This window comes from Macaca fascicularis, chromosome 19, assembly GCF_037993035.2.
Source record: "Macaca fascicularis isolate 582-1 chromosome 19, T2T-MFA8v1.1".
In the NCBI taxonomy this organism is placed as follows: Eukaryota; Metazoa; Chordata; class Mammalia; order Primates; family Cercopithecidae; genus Macaca; species Macaca fascicularis.
The window spans coordinates 15,131,706-15,155,646 of NC_088393.1; the positions used below are offsets into that span (position 1 = coordinate 15,131,706).

General features: G+C 48.7%; 1 protein-coding gene across 20 annotated transcripts in view; it reads left to right on the plus strand.

Annotated features, from left to right (window-relative positions):
* Positions 1-4,197: 4,197 nt before the first annotated feature.
* Positions 4,198-23,941, plus strand: part of ZNF333 (zinc finger protein 333) — a 32,050-nt gene continuing 12,306 nt past the window's right edge. The window contains exons 1-8 of one of the 20 annotated variants that reach the window (XM_074026168.1): positions 4,198-4,273; positions 8,137-8,180; positions 9,693-9,816; positions 10,247-10,342; positions 13,849-13,931; positions 16,212-16,515; positions 19,381-19,497; positions 21,005-21,092. In XM_074026168.1, the coding sequence (XP_073882269.1) occupies positions 19,402-19,497; positions 21,005-21,092 (184 nt within the window). In that variant the 5' untranslated portion in view covers positions 4,198-4,273; positions 8,137-8,180; positions 9,693-9,816; ... (2 more) ...; positions 16,212-16,515; positions 19,381-19,401. Of the gene's footprint in view, positions 4,274-4,425; positions 4,686-8,136; positions 8,181-9,623; positions 9,817-10,246; positions 10,343-13,848; positions 13,932-14,845; positions 16,529-19,380; positions 19,498-21,004; positions 21,093-23,941 lie in introns of those variants that run through there. The other 19 variants (XM_074026164.1, XM_074026165.1, XM_074026166.1 and 16 more) reach the window with 19 other exon arrangements.

The following is a 23,941-nucleotide window of genomic DNA, read 5'->3' on the forward strand; positions in this document are numbered from 1 at the left end:
GGTTACTCGGGGAGCCCGGCTCTTGAGACTTAAGTCTTGCCAATGCCCCCGGCCGAATAAACCCCTTCCTTCTTTAACTCGGTGTCTGAGGAGTTTTGTCTGCCGCTCATCCTGCTACACTTTTTTTGTTTTCTTAAGACGGAGTCTCACTCTGTCACCCTGGCTGGAGTGCAGTGGTGTGATCTCAGCTCACTGCATCCTCTGCCTCCCAGTTTCAAGTGCCTCTCCTGCCTCAGCCTCCTGAGTAACTGGGATTACAGGTGCTCACCACCACGCCCAGTTAATTTTTGTATTTTTAGTAGAGACGGGGTTTCACCATGTTGGGCAGGCTGGTCTCGAACTCCTGACCTCTAGTGATCCGCCCAACTCGGCTTCCTAAAGTGCTGGGATTACAGGCTTGAGCCACCATGCCTGGCTGTAATACTTAATTCTTGACAGCCTCAAAGATGACCATGGCAGCCAGCTTGGTAGTCAGGTCGAATTTATTTGTTGATGTAGATCCCTACACAGAGGATGCTGTTGATGTCTCACCGAGATCCCATTTCCTGGCTGATTCCCTGGAACTATTTCCATGAGAAGTAAAATCAAATTTTATTAATGCCAAGAAAGTATTTATTTACCCTAAGGAACAAATGGGTTTGTTCTGTAGGGACTCATCCCCCAGCTGTTGTGAATTAGTTGCTATCACTCACAGCTGTCTGATATGCCAACCTGAAATAATCAAAAGTATCAGATTCCAGTTTTAAAGAGCTTATTCAAGAGAAAAGCCAGGAATAGCTATTCCGGGATGCACAGACTCTAGAGAAATGGAGTCAATGCTCTGAAGTTAAAAGCTAAGTTCTTGCTTGTATAGGAAGACAAAGAAATTTAACGGGATTACATTTTCTATACAAGGCTGGTATATGAGTTATAACAAATTAATGTGGGTTTTATTTTTCTGTGTGATTTTCTTTTTGTTGTAGTTGGTTTTCATTTTCTTTCCAGTTTAAAAGCATGTATTTAACGTTCCCTCTAAAGGCAATGTAACAGCCATGAAGTCCTTATGTGAGAAGAGGAAGAGAGGGAAGTTAATTTATAATGAAAGTCAACAGCAGAGAAGGAAGGGTCTTCCCCGGCTCTTCAGCCACCTGTAACATTTTACAAAACAGTGCCAGTAAAGGAAAAGGTTTAATCTGTAATCAGAGAAACAAAAGCTGTGGCTTCCTGGGTTTGAGCTGCCTGTCACCCAACTCAGGCCCTGTAATTCACATTCCTTTAGGGCCCTAAATAATTTAATTGTGTTCCAATAGCTTAGTTTTCTTTTTATTTAGAGGTGAATTATCACTGTCACCCAGGCTGGAGTGCAGTGGTGTGATCATGGCTCACTGCAGCCTTGAACCCCGGGACTCAATAGATTCTCCCACCTTAGCCTCCTGAGTAGCTGGGACAACAGGCACATGCCACTATGCCTAATTTTTTTTTTTTTTGTAGAGACAGGGATCTTGGTACATGACCCAGGCTGGCCTCAAACTCCTGGCCTCAAGTGATCCTCCCATCTGGGCCTCCCAAAATGTTGATATTGCAGGCATCAGCCAACTGTGTCCAGCCCCAGTAGCTTACATTTTGAATGACTAATTTTATACCTCCTTCAGAGAATTGCTGCCTCAGCTGAACAGGAGCTGCTTTGGGAGGTTCTGATCCCCCACCCTTAGGAATCATCTTGCAGCCAATGGCTGTCTCAGATGGGGGTACAAAAGGTAGCTCCTTTCCTCAAAATGGAATGGGACCAATTCTGTGTCTCATCTTCCAGAGCGCCCTATGGGATTAGGCTGAAACTTGACTCCAGCTGAGCCCACATCTTTGTTCACCTCCTTCCTTTCCTTCCTACCCTGCTTTCCTTACTCCCTCTCTCCCAAGAGCACCCCAGCAAATCATGAGGACCCACCCTCCTCCCAGGGATTGTGATCTAACCAAATCCGTCCCTTGTTTGGTTACGTCATCAAAACAAAAGAAGAAATAATTCAGGTTTCCTAACACTTTCTGGTTTTATCCTGAGATGAGATTTTAAAATATGATGCTTGGTTTATGGCAAGAGACAAATAAGATTCCCTATTATCAATATTACTTTATTGATGATAATAATGATGATTGAGTCCTACTCCAGAGTGCTTAATTTCTTTCTTAAATTGAGATAAGAGTCTCGCTATATTGCCCAGGCTGGTCTTGAACTTCTGGCCTCAAGTGATCCTCCTGCCTTGGCCTTCCAAAGCACTGGGATTACAGGTGTGAGCCACCGCGCCCAGCTCAGAGGGCTTAGTCTTTACATTATAGTGCCATCTTCTGGTAAGATTGAAGAAAAAGAAATCCAAAGTAGCTTCAAACGCTGGGCTTTAAGAAGCTGGGTTGAAGTATGGATGAAGGTCTAAATCTTCTGGGTATGAGGAGTTGAGGCAAATCCTACAGAGACATTAACTTGTTCTTTTTTACATCACCTTAAATCTATTATTGTATCTTTATTATTCTGGGACATTCAGGCCCAAAGATACTCATTAAGTCAATAAGCTAAATTTAGTGACAAGTGCATGAGAATGAGAGTTAGGAGGCCTGATCGTGATATTTATTCATTCATGCATTTGCAAATCCATCCATCCGACAAATGTTTAAGATATGTGTCTCTGTGCTCGGTGATTTTATGTCAGGTTGATTCATTTTACTCAATCTTTACTTTCTCACATTTAAAATAGGGTTAACAATGGAAAACAGTGTGGCGATTCCGCAAAGACCTAAAAACAGAAATACCATTTGGCCCAGCAATCTCGTTACTGGATATATACCCAAAGAAGTATAAATCATTCTATCATAAAGACACATGCATGTGTAAGCTCGTTGCAGCATTACTCACAATAGCAAAGACATGGAACTAACTTAAATGCCCACCAATAGCAGGCTATATAAAGAAAATCTATGTCTTAGATTCACGTATCTTATTTTTAGTGAGAAAGGCAAGCTGTAGAAGAAACAAAAATACATCATCTTATTTTTGGAATAAAGACAGCTGACCCGTGAACAACAAGGGTTTGAATTACGACTATCCCCTTATAGGCAGATTTTTTTTTCTACCCCTGTTCTCCTTGGGACCAAACCCTCCCTTTCCTCAGCCTACTCAAGGTGAAGCTGGCGCTGAAGACCTTTATGATCTTTATGATCACTTCCACGTAACGAGGAGTAAATATATTTTATCTGCTTCATGATTTTCTTTTTTTTTTTTTTTTTTTTTTTTTTTGAGACGGAGTCTTGCTCTGTCACCCAGGCTGGAGTGCAGTGGCCAGATCTCAGCTCACTGCAAGCTCCGCCTCCCGGGTTCACGCCATTCTCCTGCCTCAGCCTCCCGAGGAGCTGGGACTACAGGCGCCCGCCAACCCGCCCGGCTAGTTTTTTTGCATTTTTTAGTAGAGACGGGGTGTCACCGTGTTAGCGAGGATGGTCTCGATCTCCTGACCTCGTGATCCGCCCGTCTCGGCCTCCCAAAGTGCTGGGATTACAGGCTTGAGCCACCGCGCCCGGCCAGCTTCATGATTTTCTTAATAACACTTTTCTCTGAGCTTAGTTTAAGAATATGGCATACAATACATATACAAAATATGTGTTAACTTTGTTATTGGTAAGGCTTCTGGTTAACAGTAGATTAGTAGGTAAGTTTTTGGGGAGTCAAAAGAAGTGAATTTTCCACTGCACAGGGTGGCGCCCCAACTCCCGTTGCCTACGATTGAGCCATATATAAAAATACAAAAACAATCTTAAGTATGGGTATATTTTTGAAGGGGACTGGATGAAGCCCATGGATAAAGGTGGAAGGGGTTGGAGAAAAAGGAAGGAGAAAAGGGTAAGTTAAATATTGAGCATCCCTAAAGAACCCTGGGGGAGGGTCGGGTGTCCCCTCTCAACCCTCCAAGCTCAGGTCCCGTCATCCCGCCCTCCGAGTGCAAGCTCCGCTCCCATTCCCACCCCAAGCACAAGCCCGCCCATTTTTGCCCCTTGGGCGCCCGACCCGCCCCTACTACCACTCTCCAAAACAAGGCCCAGCCAACTCTGCCATTGGGGTGCAAGCCCCCCTCATCCGCCTTCGGAGGGCAAGCCACACCCCACCCCGCCCCCGAGCACAGGCCCCGCCCCACTTTTGACCCTGGGCCCTAAGCCCCACCCCTATCCCCGTCCCTCGGACATAGGCTCCGCCCCCAGCACCACCCTCCATGCTCTGTGGGACCCCACTCCAGAGCCTAACCTCATCCCCCGGGTAAGAAAACTAGAATTTCGCCTTGGAGGCTAAAGAAAATGTTAGTTTTTCTGCCGCCGCCTAAGGCTACTCTGGCCACTACAGCCGGAGCCACAGCCACTTCCGTTCCCGGCGGCCCCGAGACCAGAAGCGGAAGTGAGCGCGGTGGCGGCAGACGGCGGCTGAGCTGTGCTGCGCGGCGCCGCGCGGCGCGGCGCGGTGCGGTGGGAGTGTCTCCGGCTGGTCTGCAGGTGTGGCCCGGCCCCTCGGGAGGGCGGGGAGGGCTCGGCCGGCGCGGGGAGGGGCTGGAGGGCCTAGAATAGCTCCGCCTGTCTGAGGTGCTTCCTCCCTGCGATCATCCCCCGGCCGGCATGAGGCCCACACAGCCGGGGCCTCGCATCTGGGCGCCCACCGCCCGGTCTGTCGCTCTCAGGTACCCCCCGTCCGGGCAGACAGGGCTGTCATCCTATCAAAAGGGAAATCCCAAACAGTCCAGGTCCCACGGCTCAGGAATGTGGTGACACCGGCCCCAGCCCTCACCTGTCCTTTCCAATTTTTAGGGGAAGTGCATAAAGAGGGCCCTACCTTGCCTATAGTATGCAAGATAACTGCAAATTAGTAATCCACGTTTTATTTGATACGATACTTACTATTATCTAGCTTGAGGTCTGGGTCTACATGTGCAAACTGGTTTGATTGGCCAAATTTACTTAAAAAATTGAGTGCATCTTTCTATTAAGGAATGAATTGGATGACGAGAGATTTCTTTTGGTGACTGACAATTTGAAGTATTTTAGCTTAATATCTGTTAGCCTGGCTTTGCATCTCTTCCTTTCTTTAACTTTTTCTTTCTCATAAGAAAGCTTTTGGCCAGGCTTGGTGGCGCACTCCTGTAATCCCAGCACTCTGGGAGGCCGAGGCGGGCAGATCACCTGAGGTCAGGAGTGCGAGACCAGCCTGGCCAACATGGTGAAACCCTGTCTTTACTAAAATACAAAAATTAGCCGAGAGTAGTGGCGGGCGCCTGCAATCCCAACTACTTAGGAGGCTGAGGCAGGAGAATCGCTTGAACCCCAGAGGCAGTGGTTGCAGTGAGCCGAGATCATGCCACTGCACTCCAGCCTGGGTGACAGAGCAAGACTCCGTCCCAAAAACAAAAACAGCAGCAAAAGGAGGAGTTTTAACTTTTTTTTTCTTTATTTTCTATGTTTGAGACGACTTTTACTTCTGCTCTGGGCATCAAGTTTTTCACTGTGAGGTGAGGGTGTCTTAAGAAAAGTTGTTTCTCAGTTATTTCACAAATATTATTATCAAGGAAAAGTAAGACTGTTATTCAAATCTTTTCAAGTTGGCTCCAGTCCTTCCCCTAAGCATGTGAATCACGGAGCTTCAAAACTAATGGGACTTCAGGGAAAAGACGATATAAACTTTGCAAGTAGTGGAAATTCAAATTGAGTTGGCCATTTTGAATTGGGATGTCTTTTTTTTTTCTTTTGAGATGAAGTCTCGCTCTGTCGCCCAGGCTGGAGTGCAGTGGCCGGATCTCAGCTCACTGCAAGCTCTGCCTCCCAGGTTTACACCATTCTCCTGCCTCAGCCTCCCAAGCAGCTGGGACTACAGGCGCCCGCCACCTCGCCCGGCTAGTTTTTTGTATTTTTTTTAGTAGAGACAGGGTTTCACCGTGTTCGCCAGGATGGTCTCGATCTCCTGACCTCGTGATCCGCCCGTCTCGGCCTCCCAGAGTGCTGGGATTACAGGCTTGAGCCACTGCGCCCGGCCTGGGATGTCTTTTTTAATAATGGGATTAAAGCTCATGTCTACTGAGAAATGAGGAAAAAATTAACTTCAGAGGAAAATCATGCATCAGGCTTCAGTTTTATGAGTGAAGTGTTTGTTTCCAAAAAGAATATATGCGCTTGCCTTGCCTTTTTAAAAAGAATTAATATTTTTTAAAAATATTTATATTTATTTTTATTTTTTGAGACGGAGTCTCGCTCTGTCACCCAGGCTGGAATGCAGTGGCACAATGTCTGCTCACTGCAAGCTCCGCCTCCCGGATTCACGCCATTCTCCTGCCTCTGCCTCCTGAGGCCCGGCTAATTTTTTTTGTATTTTTAGTAGAGATGGGGTTTCACTGTGTGAGCCGGGATGGTCTCGATCTTCTGACCTCGCGATCCGCCCGCCTCGGCCTCCCAAAGTGCTGGGATTACAGGCGTGAGCCACAGCGCCCTGCCAAAAAGAATTAGTATTGTTTCTTAAAGATACCTGAAACTGTGTGATTATGTCTTATGAAAGACAGGCATTTTAAGTTGTTATTATATTTGATTTTTGTGGTATCATATTGTCTTTTTTTTATTTTGAGACAGAGTCTTTTTTGAGACAGAGTCTCACTCCGTCAGCCAGGCTGGAGTGCAGTGGCACTCCAGCGCTCGCTGCAGCCTCCTCCTCCTGGGATCAAGCAATTCTCCTGCCTCAGCCTCCCGAGTAGCTAGGGTTACAGGCGTGTGCCACCATGCCTGGCTACTTTTTGTATTTTTAGTAGAGACGAGATTTCACCATATTGGTCAGGCTGGTTTGAACTGCTGACCTCAAGTGATCCGCCGACTTCGGCCTCCCAAAGTGTTGAGATTACAGGTGTGAGCCACTGTGCCTGGCCACCTGGACCTCATTCTAAGGCCAGGGGGAAGTCACTGAAGTTTGAAGTAGAGGAGTGACATTATTATGTTTGTGATGTAAACAAAACACTAGCTCCTGGATTGAGCATGGAGTTTAGGATGGACAAGGATGAATGCAGAGTCCATATGGGAGGCTGGAGAAGTTCAGGGCTTGGATGATGGTAGCTGGGCCTTGATGATTGTGGAATTGGAAAAGTTGGAATGTTTGAGATGCCTGCAGGAGGTAGAATTGAGAGAATTTGATGATGGATGCATTCTCTTTAGCACGTAAGCGGGGTCTGCAAACTGTGGCCAGTGGGCCAAATCTGGTCTGATGCTGGCTTATATAAATAAAGTTTTATTGGAACACATTTGTTCATGTGGCTGTTTTTGCCCTGTGACCATATAATTAAGTGGTTTCATCAGAGACCATATGGCTCACAAATCCTAAGACATTAATTACTTAGCCCTTTGCAGAAAAAGTTTACCACCCCCTAATATGTAAAGCACTTAGTATTCATTAAGCACTGTGCTAGTGACTGGATGTGGAATTGTGAAAAAAGTAGATACAGGTCTATACTTAAAAAGTTTACATCAGGCTGGTTGCGATGGCTCACGTCTGTAATCCCAGCACTTTGGCAGGCCTAGGCAGGTGGATCACCTGAGGTCAGGAGTTTGAGACCAGCCTGGCCAAAAGGGTGAAACCCCATCTCTACTAAAAGTGCAAAACTTAGCCGGGCGTGGTGGTGCATGCCTGTAATCCCAGCTACTTGGGAGGCTGAGTCAGGAGAATCACTTGAACCTGGGAGACGGAGGTTGCAGTGAGCCGAGATCACGCCCCTGCACTACAGCCTGAGCAACAGAGTGAGACTCAAAAAAAAAAAAAAAAAAAAAAAAGTTTAAAAATAGTTGGAGAGAGACAGGCAATAATCATTTAAGAGATAAATGTCAAATCACACCTTCATATAGGCAGTGGAGGGAAAGTAGATGTTCTTAGAGGTATTTTGAGGGCAGCTAGGAGTTAAAATGGTCCTTTGATGACATGGGAAGAGTCAGTAGAAGTCACTAGGCGCTATTGTTTGAAAGGGGGCTTGGGGCCCAACGTGTTGCTTATGGAGGCAGATGTCCTGTTGTAAGGGTTTTTATTGTGGCCACTCTGCTGGAGACCCCCCAAAATGCTCTGCTTCCGTCCTCTCCCCTTCTTTTACCTCAGTGTCTCTTTTATTGCAGGGAGGACACCGACTGAGACCTCAAACCCTGGCTCCAGTGTCATGGTGAGGAAGCTGGGGGCTCCTGTGGTTGAAGGGGTGGATACGTAGGATAACTATGTCCTCTGGGCCCTGTCTTCTCTCTCCCCACTTCCCTGCCCAACTGAGGAAGAAAGGGGAGGGCGAGTGAGGAGCAGCCTCATCCCTGCCCTAGGGGACCTGGGGACGTCCTTCTGTGCCCGACGTCTAGAGGGAAGCTGGCATGGAGGAAGAGCCCCACAGCAGACCCCAGGGCTCTGAGCGGAGCTCCTCCAGGGCCAGCCTTGCCATCCCTGGTTAGACCTATTGAAAACACATGTGGCCATAGAAATATAAATTCAGCTTAAATGAATTAAGATTCAATACATTTAGCCGGGCATGGTTGTGTGTGTCTGGAATCGTAGCTACTTGGGAGGCTGAGGTAGGACGATAGCTTGAGCCCAGGAGATTGAGGCTGCGTTGAGCTAGGATTGTGAGCTTGTACTCCAGCCTAAGCTACAGAGTAAAACCCTGTCTCTTAAAAAAAAAAAAAAAAAAAAAATTAAAAAGTTTAAAGTGCTCAGTTTCTCAGTCGCCCGAGTCACATTGCCCAAGTGCTCAACAGCCACATGTAGCTGGTAGCCCCTTTCTGGAAAGCGCAGGTATGGAACATTCCCATCAACAGAGAGTGATGTCTGTTGGACAGCGCTGCTCTGAAGAATTCTGCAACTAAAAGGCCATACAGATTCTCAGATGAGGCCGGGCGTGGTGGCTTATGCCTGTAATCCCAGCACTTTGGGAGGCCGAGGCGGGCAGATCACTTGAGGCTGGGGGTTCAAGACCAGCCTGGCCAACATGGTGAAGCTCTGTCTACTGAAAATACAAAAAAACAGCTGGGCGTGTGGCGCGCGCCTGTAATCCCAGCTAATTGGGAGGCTGAGCAGGAGAATCACCTGAACCCGGGAGGTGAAGGTTGCAGTGAGCCGAGATTGCGCCACTGCACTCCAGCAAGACTCTGTCTCAAAAAAAAAAAAAAAAAAAAAAGACTCTGAGATGCAATGGAAGTCCTACTTTCACAAGTATGAAAGATTATTAAGGACATAAGTCTTGGGGAATCCCAGAGAGTTCACAGAAATTAAGTGGTCAAGCCCAAATTTGTGATGCTGTGCCAATTTGTGATAAGGAGTTTAGGAAAAACTCTGTAAGCCCGGAAGGACAGGCTCTGGCATCACAGTCAGTGGAGTTACACAGAGAGCCAAAACGTACACTCTAGGATTTGTCCAAATGTTGAAAGAAAGTGAACATTTCAGCTTGGTGGCCCATGTGATCTCTGTCACAGCTACTCAGTTCTGCCGTTGTGGCCTCAAAACAGCCATTGACGCATTGTAAATAAATGCACGTGGCTGTGTGCCAAGAAAACATTATTTACAAAAATAGGCGTTGGGCTGGATTTTCCACGCCTGCCGTGTCTGAACATTTTCTCTTCTCCAGTGATAACCAGTCATTCTGCTCACTGGTGGGGGCGGTCTTTGCCGAGCCAGAACGTGTGTGCTGTTTTAGGAATCAGTCACCTTGGAGGATGTGGCGGTGGAGTTCATCCAGGAGTGGGCATTGCTGGATAGTGCGCGGAGGAGCCTGTGCAGATACGGGATGCTGGACCAGTGCAGGACCCTGACCTCCAGGGGTAAGGCTGGCGTCACCTGGCTCCTTCCTGTACGCAGGCACTAAATGCTTCTTAAGCGCCTGCCATGTGAACAAGACAGACGTGGCTTAGGCTTTGTGGCGCTTATCGTCCACAGGATGGCAAAGCTTCATCTGTTGCACTGCCTTCTTTCCCTCTTTAGTAAGGCCCTGTTTTGGTCTCCTTGAATTTGCTCCCAGGCTTCCGAGGTGAGAGAGCCTCAGCCCCTTGGGGCAGAGGGGAGGGTGTTTGTGGGTTGGGTCCTGAGTTCATTAGCTACTGGGCAAGATCCCTTTGCGACCCATCACTTGCTCAGCCCAAAGAATCTGAAGCCCATGTTGAAGCTGAAGGAGAGTCTGAATTGAAAAACAAGAGTTTGTTTTCCCCTGCAAGCCCTCCCTCCCCCAGCGCCTGTGTCTTTCTTCGTGTGCAGGAACTCCACCATGCAAACCCAGTCGCGTCTCCCAGCTAGGGCCAAGAGCAGAACCAAGGGCAACAGAACGAGGGATTCTCCATGCCACGGGTGTAGGTGAGTACCTAAGACAGGCTGTGGATTCCCTGACCCGCCTGGCTGGGTGCTGTGCCCTGGGAAGTGTCAGGTTAAGAGCATTTTCAAACGCCCTTTGTTCTGAGGGGACACCGAAGGCTATTCGGAGTGAGGTTTCTCAAGTTCCTTTAGCTTCTCTTCTATTTTCACTTTCTAGCCCTCCTCTTCTACTTTCCTTTGGTTTCAGAAAAAGATTTGTTCTAATTTCTTTTAAAAAATTAGAGGGCCAGGTGTGGTGGCTCATGCCTGTAATCCCAGCACTTTGGGAGGCCGAGGCTGGTGGATCACCCGAGGTCAGGAGTTCGACACCAGCCTGGCCAACATGGCAAAACCCCGTCTCTACCAAAAATTAGCCAGATGTGATGGTGTGCACCTGTAATCCCAGCTACTCGGGAGGCTGAGGCATGAGAATTTCTTGAACCTGGGAGGTGGAAGTTGCAGTGAGCCAAGACTGCATCATGGCACTCCAGCCTGGAGGATGGAGCGAGACTCTGTCTCCAAAAAAACAAAACAAAACAAAAATTAGAGCTATAAGTCACACACCATGAAATTCACCCCTTTACAGTGTGCAGTTCAGTGGTTCACGACCTTGTGTAACCATCACCACTACCTAATTCCAGAACATTTTCATCACCCCAAGTAGAAACTCTGTCCCCATGGGCAGTTACTCCCCATTACCCCTCCCTCAGACCCTGGCAGCCACTAATCTGCTTTCTGTCTCTATGGGTTGTCCTGTATAGACATTTGTATAATGGAAATCGTATCATAAGTAGCCTTTGGTATCTGGCTTAGTATAGTAATTTTGTGTTGCAAGTAAGTTATAGACTGGGTAGTTTATAAACAATAGAAGTTTATTTGACTCCTAGTTCCGGAGACTGGGAAGTCTAAGTTTGAGGGGCTGCATCTGGTAAGGGCCTTCTTGCAGCATCATAACATGGTGGAAGACATCATGTTGCAAGAGAACAAGAGAGGCCCAGACTTGTTTTTACAACAAGGCCACTCTAGAGATAACTAACCCCCTTCTGAAGTAACCACATTAATCCATCCATGAGGGCAGATTCCTCATGACCTAATCACCTCTTTTTTTTTTTTTTTTTTTTGAGACAGAGTCTCGCCTTGTCACCCGGGCTGGAGTGCAGTGGCGTGATCTTGGCTCACTGCCACCTCTGCCTCCCGGGTTCAAACGATTCTCCTGCCTCAGCCTCCTGAGTAGCTGGGATTACAGGCACCCACTACCAGACCCGGCTAATTTTTGTATTTTTAGTAGAGACGGGGTTTTACCGTGTTGGCCAGGCTGGTCTCGAACTCCTGACCTCGTGGTCTACCTCGGCCTCATGAAGTGCTGGGATTACAGGTGTGAGCCATTGTGCCCAGCCACCTAATCACCTTTTAAAGGTTGCAGCTCTCAATACTATTGTATGGGAATTGCTTCCAGCCCATGAACTGTGGAGGACACACTTAAACTACAGCAGTATCTGTCTTCTTTCACTTAGCCTCATGTTTCCCAGATCCATCCATGTTGTAGCATGAATCAGAACTTAATTCCTTTTTAAGGCTGAATAATATACATTGTATGGATAAGCTACATTTTGATTATCATCAGTTGATAAACAGTTGGATTGTTTCTACTTTTTAGCTATTGTGAATAATTTTGCTGTGAACATTTGTGTACAATATTTCCTTTTTCTTTCCTTTTCTTTTTTTTTTGATAGCGTCTTATTCTATCGCCCAGGCTGAAGTGCAATGGTACGATCATAGGTCACTGCAGCCTCAGCCTTTTGGGCTCAAGTGATTCTCCCACCTCAGCCTCTTGAGTAGCTGGGACCACAGGTGCATGTCCTCATGCTTGGCTATTTTTAATTTTTTTTCTAGAGACCATTCTTCCTATGTTGCCCAGGCTGGTCTTGAACTCCTGAGCTGGAGTGATCCTCCCACCTCGGCAGAGTAGTGGGATTACAGGCGTGCGCCACCATGCCTGGCCTTGTATACAAGATTTATGTAGACATGTATTTAATTCTCTTAGGTATACACTGAGGAGTGGAATTGCTGGCTCATATGGTAATGCTATGCTTAACTTCTTGAGCAACTGTCATACCACTTTGCAAAACAGGTGCACCATTTTACATTCCCACCAGCGGTGATGAGAGTTCTGACTTTCTCCACATTCTCTCCCATACTTGTCGTCCACTTCCTTTTTAAATTTAACCTTTCTATGTATGTTCTTTGTCTAGTTCTTTCTTGCTCTTTTCTCTAATAACATCTGCTTTCCGGAAATAGTCTCAGTCCTCATAGAATTCTTAGCTAGGAAATTGCCTCTCATTTCCCCCTCATTCCTATGACTGCCAGAGTCCACACATAGCCCTACACACAGATGCTGGCTTCCCTTTCAGGCTCTTCCCAAGTCTAGGGTCGATATTAAAAGCTGGGCTGGGTGTGGTGGCTCATGCCTGCAGTCCCAGCACTTTGGGCCGATCACTTCAGGTCTGGAGTTCGAGACCAGCCTGGTCCAACATGGCGAAACCCTGTCTCTACTAAAAATATAAAAATTAGCCTCGCATGGTGGTAATCCCAGCTACTCAGGAGGTTGAGACATTAGAATCGCTTGAACCTGGGAGGCGGAGGTTGCAGTGAGCCAGGATCACGCCACTGTACTCCAGCCTGGGCGACAGAGTGAGACTCCATCTCAAAAAAAAAAAAAAAAAAAAAAAATTAGCTGGGCATTAAAAAAAAATTAGGTGGTGCATGCCTGTAATCCCAGCTACTTGGGAGGTGGGAGGTGGAGGTTGCAGTGAGCCAAGATCACACCACTGCACTCCAGCCTGGGTGACAGAGTGAGACCCTGTCTCAAAAATAAAATAAAAAGTAAAGAAAACATGTGACTCATGCCTGTAATCCCAGCACTTTGGGAGGCTGAGGCGGGTGGATCGCAAGGTCAGGAGTTGAAGACCAGCCTGGCCAAGATGGTGAAATCCCGTCTCTACTGAAAATACAAAAACAAATTAGCCAGATGTGGTGGTGGGCGCCTGTAATCCCAGCTACTTGGGAGGCTGAGGCAGAGAATTGCTTGAACTCGGGAGGTGGAGGTTGCAGTGAGCCAAGATCGCGCCACTGCACTCCAGCCTGGGTGAAAGAGCAAGACTGTGTCTCAAAACAAAACAAAAGTGTATGTGTGTACACATACACACACACACAAATATATATATCTATATTTACATATATATTTTCAATTTTATGCCACTATTTCTTTTTGAAAGGAGTTCATTTTTTCTCAATTCATTTCAGACTGGAAATCTCAACTTGAATATATGTATTTGGTATTAAAATTTGAATATTTATATTCAATATTAAAAGAAAAGGCCTATGTGTGTATAGTGTGTATATATATTCACATACATATGTGGATATATATGTAGGTGAATACATATTTTCAATTTAATGTCACTATTTCTTTCTGAAAGGAGTTCATTTTTTCCCCCCGTTCATTTCAGCCTGGGAATCTCAGCTCAAACCCAAAGAGTTGCCTTCTATGCAGGCTCTTTTGGAAGAAGCATCCTCCAGGGACATGCAAATGGTAAGATGCACGTGGTTTTCCCTGGCTCCCAGCACGGGAGAAGCTGAGGAACATGTGAGGTGGAAATACAGGACCAGAGCCAGGGAGGTGTTAGCAGCGTGGGTATCTCTTGGAAGGGAAACAGTGTCTGAGGGCATGTCCTGTGACTTCTGAATTTGGGCAAACCCTGACTGTTGCTCAAGATTTTTTTTTTTTTTTGAGACAGAGTCTCGCTCTGTCACCCAGGCTGGAGTGCAGTGGCATGATCTCGGCTCATTTCAGCCTCCACCTCCCGGGATCAAGTGATTCTCCTGCTTCTGCCTCCCGAGTCGTTGGAACTGCAGGCGTGCACCACCACGTCTGGCTAATTTGGGCATTTTTTGGTAGAGACAGGGTTTCACTGTGTCGGCCAGGCTGGTCTCAAACTCCTGGCCTCAAGCGATCTGCCTGCCTCAAGATTCTTTTTTTCTAGAAGGTTTCCTGAAGGAAACATTTTAATAAATGTGAGTCAGACATTGAGTGTGTGAAATATGACCTCCTCCTTAGCAACTGTCAGAAAAACCCCACCTGGTAGAGAAGCCCCATTGTGAGTAAGAGGGAGCCCTGTGATAGAGCTGGCAGCACACTCAACTTGACGAACCCCAGCTGTCTAAACAAGGCATGGCTTGAAAATGTTGAGAATATGCCCCTGGTGGGGAGGACCCCTGGGCACTGACACAGATATTGACGAGCTTCCCACCATCACTCACCTCTTTTTCTCTTTTTTAAAAGACAGGGTCTCGCTCTGCCACACAGGCTGGAATGCAGTGGCATGTTCATGGCTCAAATTCTGGGCTGAAGTGATCCTTCTACCTCAGCCTCCCAAGTACCTGGGACCACAGGCCTGAGTCACCATGCCCAGCTATTTTTTTTCTTTTTCTTTTTTTTTTTCTTAGAGATGGGGTCTTGCTGTGTTGCCCAGGATGATCTTGAACTCCTGGCCTCCTGTGATCCTCCCACCTCAGCCACCCAAGTAGCTGGGACTACAGGTGTGAGCCAGTGGGCCCAGGCATTACTCACCTCTTGTCAGGAGCAAGCTCCACCTGGAGAAGAGGCTCCTGAGGAGTTGAAAGGAGGCAGGAAATATTTCTGGAGGAGCCGTAATCTGGATTTGGATGAGAGAACTGGCCAGACAGAGGCCGCTTTGATTGGAAAGAATGTGGGGAAGTTGCTGGGCATCCTTCTCTTCTTAGGAGACCCGTCTAGATTCCACACTGGAAGGAAGCCCTTTTCAGTGTGGAAAAGTCTTCCATACGAGCTTGTACATTAACAGTACAGGAGAAAATATACACTGAGTCCCCACCATCCCCTCTTTGGCCCTGAATTCCTTCCCCCTCAAACGATAGGACCTTCCAAAGTTTGGGTTCCCATTCCTGAGTGTTGGTGAAAGTTAGGGTTAGGGTTTGGATAGAAAGAGGCACAGAGCTCAGCTTCACTCCCCAGGTGGGGCCTGTTAGTCCCAGGGTCAGTGAGAACCCCAGGATCCCTCGGTCAGTGCCCCTTCCCCTGTGTCATGGATGGGTGTCAGCATCAGAGATGCCCCACCCAGTGGATAGGGTGCAGTGGCCTACGTTTTAGAGACCCACACTCCACTTCTTTGCCAGGGAAGCTTCTGGACCACCGAGAAGCCTCAACCTGTGCAGCCTGGTGTGGGCTGCAGATCAGCCAAAACTCACAACCTGCCTGGCTGCAACAGACCCCCGGGCACCTGACAGCCCTCCTCACTCCCCAGGCCCTGCTCATTCTTGGTTTACACTCTTGTTTTGGTGGAGGACACCCTCCAGTAGCTCCTTGGGAACAGGTGCTTGGGTTTTGAGACCTTGAGTTCTGAGAATGTCTTATCAGGGCTGCTGGATTGCAGGTTCCTCATCCGATGTGGTGGTTGTGATAAGCCTCATTACGGAATATCCTTTTTCCTTTCTTACCTTTTTACATAGATATGGGGTCTTGTTCTCTCGCCTAGGCAGGAGTGCACTGGCATGATTGTAGCTCCCTGTAGCTTCGAACTTCTTAGCTCAAGCGCTCTTCCTGCCTCAGTCTCCTCCCGAGTAGCTGAGACTACAGGCGTGCACCACCATGTCTGGCTAATTTTAAAAAATTGTTTTGGAGAGAAGTCTCGGTGTGTTGTGCAGGCTGGCAATTGCAGGGCATTCTGGGTGTCATGTAGCCCCCAGTGCTTGTTGAATGAAGGGATGAATGGATAAGGTGTTGCAGAAGGCATCTCCAGGTCCCATCCTCCACCCCCATGTCTCTCTTGCTCAGCAGGTGGACCCCATGTGAAGAAAGGAGAGAGGGAGAGAGAATGAGCCACGAGGGCCCGGTGCCCTCTTCGTTTCTGTGGGCTCTCTCCTTTCAGTACAGGGCTCCAGCGCCCTCCACAGAACTCCACACCCAGCCCAGCAAGCCCCTCTGTAATGGGTGCTGAGAGTGGCAGGCGTGGGGCTCTTATTACATCAGAGCCCCAGGAAACAGGCAGTCACAGACTATTCTGAGTGGGCAGAAGAGGTCCACCTATGGATACATATTTAGAGAAGCTGAGGAGTTCCTCACTGAAGACATCCAGCCCGTGAGTAGTAGAGGTGGGTTTGGAGCAAGGAGTTGAACCCAGACCTAACCCCAGAGACCACAGTCTCAGCTGCCAGGTTCTGCTGCCTGACAATCATACAACCTGCCACTGGGGTGATGCTAGCCCTTCCGGGCCATGCCAGGCATCATTGCGCCTTGTCACAATCACTGAGACCCTGCACGGTGGCTCTGAGACCTCCCTGTCACATGGGAAAAAGTGCTGATGGCCAGGGACAGAGTGAGTCCCCATGGCCTCCCTCTCTTTTGTCGGCTGGTCCAGTGGAGGGACCAGTGAAGAGGAGGGTGGGAAACTGCTCTTAGAAGAGCCCCAAGGAAGCCAGGCACGGGGACTCACCCCAGAATCCCAGCAACTCAGGAGGCCAAGTTGGGAGGACCACTAGAGCTCAGGAGTTTGAAACCAGCCTGGGCAACATAGCAAGAACCCGTCTCTGCAAAACATAGAAAAATTAGCCGTAGCCAGGTGTGGTGGTGTGCACCTGTAGTTCAGCTACTTGGGAGGCTGAGGCGAGAAAATTGCTTGAACCCGGGAATTCAAGGCTGCAGTGGGCCATGTGTTTGCAACACTGCTCTCCAGCCTGGGTGACGGAGCAGGATTCTGTCTCAAAGAAAAATAAAAAGCCCCAAGGGAGGCTGAGGAACAGCCCTTGTTCTGTCCCAGGGCCACCCCACAGCTGCCTCTTCTGCAGACACCCAGCTCTTTGAGGCTGCAGTGCTGCTGCTCTCGTCCTCTGCTGGGTCCCCAGGCCTGCACCAGCAGTGCCCATGTCTCAGTCCGTTCTCACCCTGCTAATAAAGACATATCCAGACTGGGTCATCTATAAAGGATGGAGGTTTAATTGACTCACAGTTCAGCATGGCTGGGGAGCCCTCAGGAAACTTACAACATGGTAGCAGGGGAAGCAAACACGTCCTTCACATGGTGGGCAGGAAGGAGAAGTACCGACAAAAGGGGGAAAAGCCCCTTATAAAACCATCAGATCTTGTGAGAACTCACTCACTATCATGAGAACAGCAGCGTGGGGGTAACCGCCCCCATGATTCAATTATCTCCCACCAGGTCCCTCCCACGATATATGGGGATTATGGGAACTACAATTCAAGATGAGATGGGGGTGGGGACACAGCCAAACCATATCAGCCCAGTACATATTTGTTCGACAAATCGGCAGAACACCTAAAAACACTTTGTTTAAGTAGAGTGACCTGTGTCAAAATGATTCTGATGCAAACATTTGTCTCAAAATGTACCTGTGCGATTTTAATTTATGACTCAGAAAGGCCAATGTCATTGGAAAATTTTGATTACTTGTATTTCCTGGGAGGACAGGGTACACCATGCCACACAGGTCCACACAGGGAAGCACCAAGGTCAGCCTGGGGGCAGAAAGGAGCAAGGGGATAGCCCAGGCCATAGCCTTTCTTGGGGTTTCCACAGGAAAGGTGAGGCTGGGCAGGGTAAACCGCCCAGGATTGGTCAGTTTGAATAATTTTAGTGGACCTTGGCGGGTAAGTGCTGTCCCTGGCTGTTTTAGGGCAGGGGAAATATTGACTGAGATAAGGAGCCGGTGAGATAAGAACTGTATGGTGTGTGGGCTGTGGGTCACAGGGGAGTTAGAGACAAAGTTGGCAGGCAGTTTGACCCTGTGAATGATGGATGCCCTGTGGACAATGACAGCATTCCTATTCAGAACCGATATCTCCTGACCTTTCTTTCTTTTTTGTTTTTTGGGTGACTTAAACAGCAGAAATTTATTTTCTTACCCTTCTGGAGGCCAGAAACCCAAGATCAAGGTGGCAGCAGGGCTGGGTTCTCCTGAGGCCTCTCTCCTTGGCTTGCAGGTGGCCACCCTCCTGCTGCCTCTTCACACGGCCACCCCTCTGTGCCACACCCTAATGTTCTGTAGTGAAACATCTCATAGCCTCTCCAGGGGCTCTGTCCTAACCTCAGGTCTGTCTCTGCATCTGCCGTGTGTTAAATCCTGGAGACCTTCGGTGGCGGCTGGTGCCTGCAGTAGGTTGGGAGTAGTTACTAGATCTGAGGCTACCAGATGCCAGACCCGTGTACCTTGCCTTTTTTTTTTTTTTTAAAGACACAGTCTCGCTCTGTCACCCAGGCTGGAGTGCAGTAATGCAATCTCAGCTCACTGCAACTTCTGCCTCCCAGGTTCAAGTGATTCTCGTGCTTCAGCTTCCCGAGCAGCTGGGACTATAGGCGTGCACTACCACACTTGGCTAATTTTTGTATTTTTAGTAGAGATGGGTGTATCAGTCTGTTTTCATGCTACTAATAAAGATATACCCAACGAGACTGGGCAATTTACAAAAGAGAGATTTCGTTAGACTTACAGTTCCACGTGGCTGGGGAAGCCTCGCCTCACAATCATGGCAGAAGGCAAGGAGGAGCAAGTCACGTCTTACATGGATGACAGGAACTAAAGAGACCTTGCACAGGAAAACTCCCCTTATAATAACCATCAGATCTCATGAGACTTAGTTATTATCATGAGAACAATCATGGGAAAGGCCTGCCCCCATGATTCAATTACCTCCCACTGGGTCCCTCTCACAACACGTGGGAATTCAAGATGAGATTTTGGTGGGGACAGAGCCAAACCATGTCAATGGGGCTTCGCCACGTTGGCCAGGCTGGTCTTGAACTCCTGGCCTCAAGCAATTCTTTCACCTCAGCCTCCCAAAGTGCTGGGATTATTGGCATGAGCCACCGCACCCGGCTCCATTTGCCTTGACATCTGGCAGCCCTAAGCCCCAAACCAAAGGTCTCTTGGGCCGAGAACAGCTGCAGTGCTACCTCTGTCCTGCTCAGCACCCTCCTGTCTTTTCCCAGGGGCCGGGGCTGTTCCTGAGGATGCAGCTGGTGCCCTCCGTAGGAGCGAAGGAGACACCATTGACTCAAGAGGACCGGCCAGCTCTCCAGGAGCCGCCTTGGTCTCCGGGATACACGGTAAGCCTGGGAGAGGTTCACTGTGATGGCACCAGGTGCAGTCAGGAAGGCCTAGGGTGCGGGGTGTCTGTAAATTGGGGTAGGGGAGGGGAAGGAGGGTGTCTGGGGCCTGTAGGAGGCCCAGGCTGTGGGCTTGGGGTGGTGCAGTCTGTTTCTGTGTTGAATATACTTGTCCCCAGGGTGATGGCGGGCTCCAGGGTGGGTCCTGGGGGAGGGTCTGGTTGTTAGACTGTGGGCCCTGCCTTTCCTGGTCCAGCCTTTTTTCTTCCTGTCCTTCCACCCCAGTCCCACTGCTTCCACGACCTTGAAACTGACAGGAACTGGCAGGTCCTATGACCTGAGCAGGCTCAGGGAAGCGAGGACCTCTTGGCTCTGGGCCCTGTGTGTCCTTACCAAGGCAGAGAGAGAATGGGAGAGAGAGCCGCTGTAAGGCAAAGGTTGCTAACCCCCAGGCCGTGGACCAGTGCTAACCCCTAGCCTATTAGGAACCAGGCTGCAGAGCAGGAGGTGAGCGGCGGGCGAGCATCCATGCCTGATCTCCGCCTCCTGTCGGATCAGCAGCAGCACTGGATTCTCGGGGAAGCGCGAATCCTATTGTGAACTGCGCATGTGAGGGATCTAGGCTGCAGGCTCCTTATGAGAATCTAACGAATGCCTGATAATTGAGGTGGAACAGTTTCATGCCAAAACCATACCCCCACCCTGGTTTGTGGAAAGATTGTCTTCCATGAAACTGGTCCCTGGTGCCAAAAAGGTTGGTGACTACTGCTGTAAGGCACATCCTGAGCCCCGCACGAGGAGAAAAGGCCTCCTCCCACTTGTCCCTGCCCTGTTCCCTCGCCCAAGGGACCTGCTGCATGTACCTCCCACCCCCCATCCACCACCAAGTCCTGCTAGCGTTATCTCCAAAATGTAACCCACCTCCAGCTGCCCCTCCTGTCCCCGCTGCTGCCCCCCTGCCCAGAGCCACTGTTAGCTCTCCTGGACTCTAGGTCAGCTCCTGACAGGCGCCTGGGCCCCACCCTGGACACAGAAGCCAGAGCGATCCCTTAGTCAGGTCAGACGTGTTTCCTGAACAAGCAGCTGCCAGCAGAGAAGAGTTCACACCCTACTCCAAGGAGGGGTCTTCCTCCCAGAAAAACTCACTGACTGCCTGCTCCTCTCTCACGCAGGTCCACCTCCAATCTTCCCTCTACCCCTCAACCTCCTGGCCATCCACTCCCCACTGTTTTCCCAGCTTTTCCCTGACTTCTAGAGCCTCCTTGGAGGGTGCCACCTTCCCCAGCCCCTGCCTGGGCACCCTCTCTCCAGGCCATTTTGGATCACAGTGATTAGCTTTGTATTTAAGGATTGGGTAAATCCTGACAAGGTAAATGGGTCTATCTCTTCTTTATTAATATGTTCCCCAAAGCAGGATCAAACATGCACATTCATTTGGGGTGAGCAGGCGTGAGTGGACCCCCTCAGCCTCTTGACTCTTAACTGTGACCCCTGTCACTCTGTGCAGGGACTAAAGGCCGCTGTGCAGATTCAGAGGGTGTTGATACCAGTGCCTACGCTGGGCCACCCCGACCCGGGGGTGGCCGGGGATTCTGGTGAGTGAGTGCCGCGTGGAACACGTGGCCAGAGGGCCCTGCTATCCTTGTGTTCTGTCCAGGAACTTGTATCGCATCCTGCCTACATGTCCTCTGACTGCAGGCACTGCCGTGGCACCATAGGGAGAGGATGCAGAAAGCCTCTCTCGTTATTTGTGTGTTTAAGCAGGAGGGCACTTCCAGTGACAGATTTTTCTGTTAAGAAAGAGAGGTTCACTCAACTGCAGGAAAAGGCCAGACCTCTCTTTGGGCAACATGAAATTCTTGACTACACGATAATGTCGATTTTTGAAAATTATGATTGAATTTACTAGAAATGGCCTGTGTTTTAACTGGGTTTTTAAAAATGAGGTTCAGGCTGGTTGCAGTGGCTCATGCCTTTAATCCCAGTGCTTTGCAAGGCGTAGGCAGGAGGATTGCTTGAGGCCAGGAGTTCGAGACCAGCCTGGGTAACATAGTGAGACCCCTATTTCTAAAAAAAAAAAAAAAAATTAGCCACAGGTGGTGCCTCCTAAGTCCTAGCTACTTGAGAGACTGAGGCAGAAGGATCGCTTGAGCCCAGGAGGTCAAGGCTGATATGAACTACAGTTGCTTTACTGTATTTGCAGCCTGGGTGACAGAATGAGTCCCTGTCTCTAAAAAAAGAGGTTCAAAGCCACTTCTCCTGAGAAGTGGGGAAGAAATTAATTCTAGAAGACAAATAACATTTTAGCTTTAATGGTAAGGTGTTTGTTTTCTTCCAGTTTGCCTTTTAGTAAGAATAATAAACTTTGTTTCTTAAAAGTGCCATCCACTCTTGTGTCTGGAATCTCTGTTATCTTCTTGACAGGGAACAATTCTTAGATCTAGGTCATGTGTTGCTCTTCAGTATATTTTTGGTAAGCCTTCTGGGCTAGGCTCTATTTTGTTACTACTTCTTTTTTTTTTTTTCAATTGAGACAGCATCTCGCTCTGTCACCCAGGCTGGAGTACAGTGGCGTGATCTTGGCTCACTGCAACCTCTGCCTCCTGGGTTCAAGCGATTCTCCTGCCTCAGCCTCCCAAGTAGCTGGGATTACAGGTGTGCGCTACCATGCCCAGCTAATTATGGTATTTTTAGTAGAGACAGGGTTTTGCCATGTTGGCCAGGCTGGTCTCAAACTCTTGACCTCAAGTGATCTGCCCACCTCGGCCTCCCAAAGTGCTAGGACCAGAGGTGTGAGCCACCGTGCCCGGCCTATTTTGTTACTTTGTGAAGCGGGTAACACCACCATTGTCATCATCTGGTGGTGAGATGGGGACCAGGAAACAGTCACAAAGAAAGCACTGACCCCTCTTCCGTGGAGCTCACAGTCCGCTGGGTGGTCAGAGTTTGAAATGAGTAACAGAGTCCAATGCAAGCGTGTTGTACAAGGACTTCATCTCAGGGCACAGGGGAGAGTTCTGGGAAAGGATGGATATTTAAGCTTAGGCCAGGGTTTCTCAACTGCAACACCGCTGATACTGGGGCCTGTTTACTCTCAGTTGTGGGCTGTCCTATGCATTGTAGGATGTTGAGCAGCATCCCTGGCCTCAACTCAACTAGACGCTAGGAGTGCTTTTCCTCTATGAGTTTACCAGGGCTGCCATATCAAAGTTCCACCAACTGGGTGGATTAAACAGCAGAAATATGTTGTCTCACCACTCTGGAGGCCAGAAGCTCGAGATCAAGGTGTTGGCAGGGCTGGTTCCTTTGGAAGCCTCTCCTTGGTGTGTAGATGGCCATCTTGTCTCTGTGTCTTCACATCATCTTCCCCCTGTACATGCCTGTGTCCAAATGTCGTCTTCTTGTGATGGGGTTTGGATTTGTGTCCCCGCCTAAATCTCATGTCAAATTGTAATCTCCAATGTTGGAGGAAGGGCTTGGTGGGAGGTGACTGGATCATGGGGGTGGACTTCCCCTTGCTGTTCTCTTGATAGTGAGTGAGTTCTCACGAGATCCGGTTGTTTAAAAGTGTGTAGCACCTCCCGCTTCACTCTCTTCCTCCTGCTCCAGCCATGTAGCACGTGCCTGCTTCCCCTTTGCCTTCCGCCATGATTGTAAGTTTCCTGAGTCCTGCCCAGCCATGCTTCCTATACAACCTGTGGAACCAGGAGCCAATTAAACCTCTTTTCTTTATAAATTCCCCAGTCTCAGGTAGTTCTTTATAGCAGTGCAAAGCGGACTAATACATCTTTTAAGTACACCAGTCATATTGGACTAGGGCCCGCCCTACTGACATCATTTTAATTTAATTACCTCTAAAGACTCTATGTTCAAATATGGTTACCAGGGGTGAGATAAGATACCAGGGGTTAAGACTTCAAGATAGGAATTTTTGGGGTAATACACTTCAGCTCGTAACATCCACATACCCCCTAGTCATGAAAAGCTAAAGTGTCTCTAGATGGTACAGACTGAATTGTGCTTCCCCTCCCCAAAGTTCGTGTTGAAGCCCTAGTGTCTCCCCCGAAGGTGCCATGGGAGATGGGGCCTCTAAGGAGGTGACAAAGGTTAAATAAGGTCATAAGGGTGAAGCCCTGAACCAACAGAACTCATGCCCTTACAAAAAGAGGAAGAGACACCACAGCTGTCTCTCGCCCATGTGAGGACACAGCCAGAAGGCAGCTGTCTGCAAGCCAGGAAGAGAGCCCTCACCAGAAACCAACCATGCTGGCATCTTGATCTCAAACTTCCAGCATCCGGAACTGTTAGCAGCAAATTTCTGTTAAGTCACCTAGTACATGGTATTTTGGAATGACAGCTCAACACCAAATGTACCCTGGGAGACAAACCCTGACCTAGACCATGATAAATACTATAACATTTAGCTTGGTCAGGTGTTGGGCTG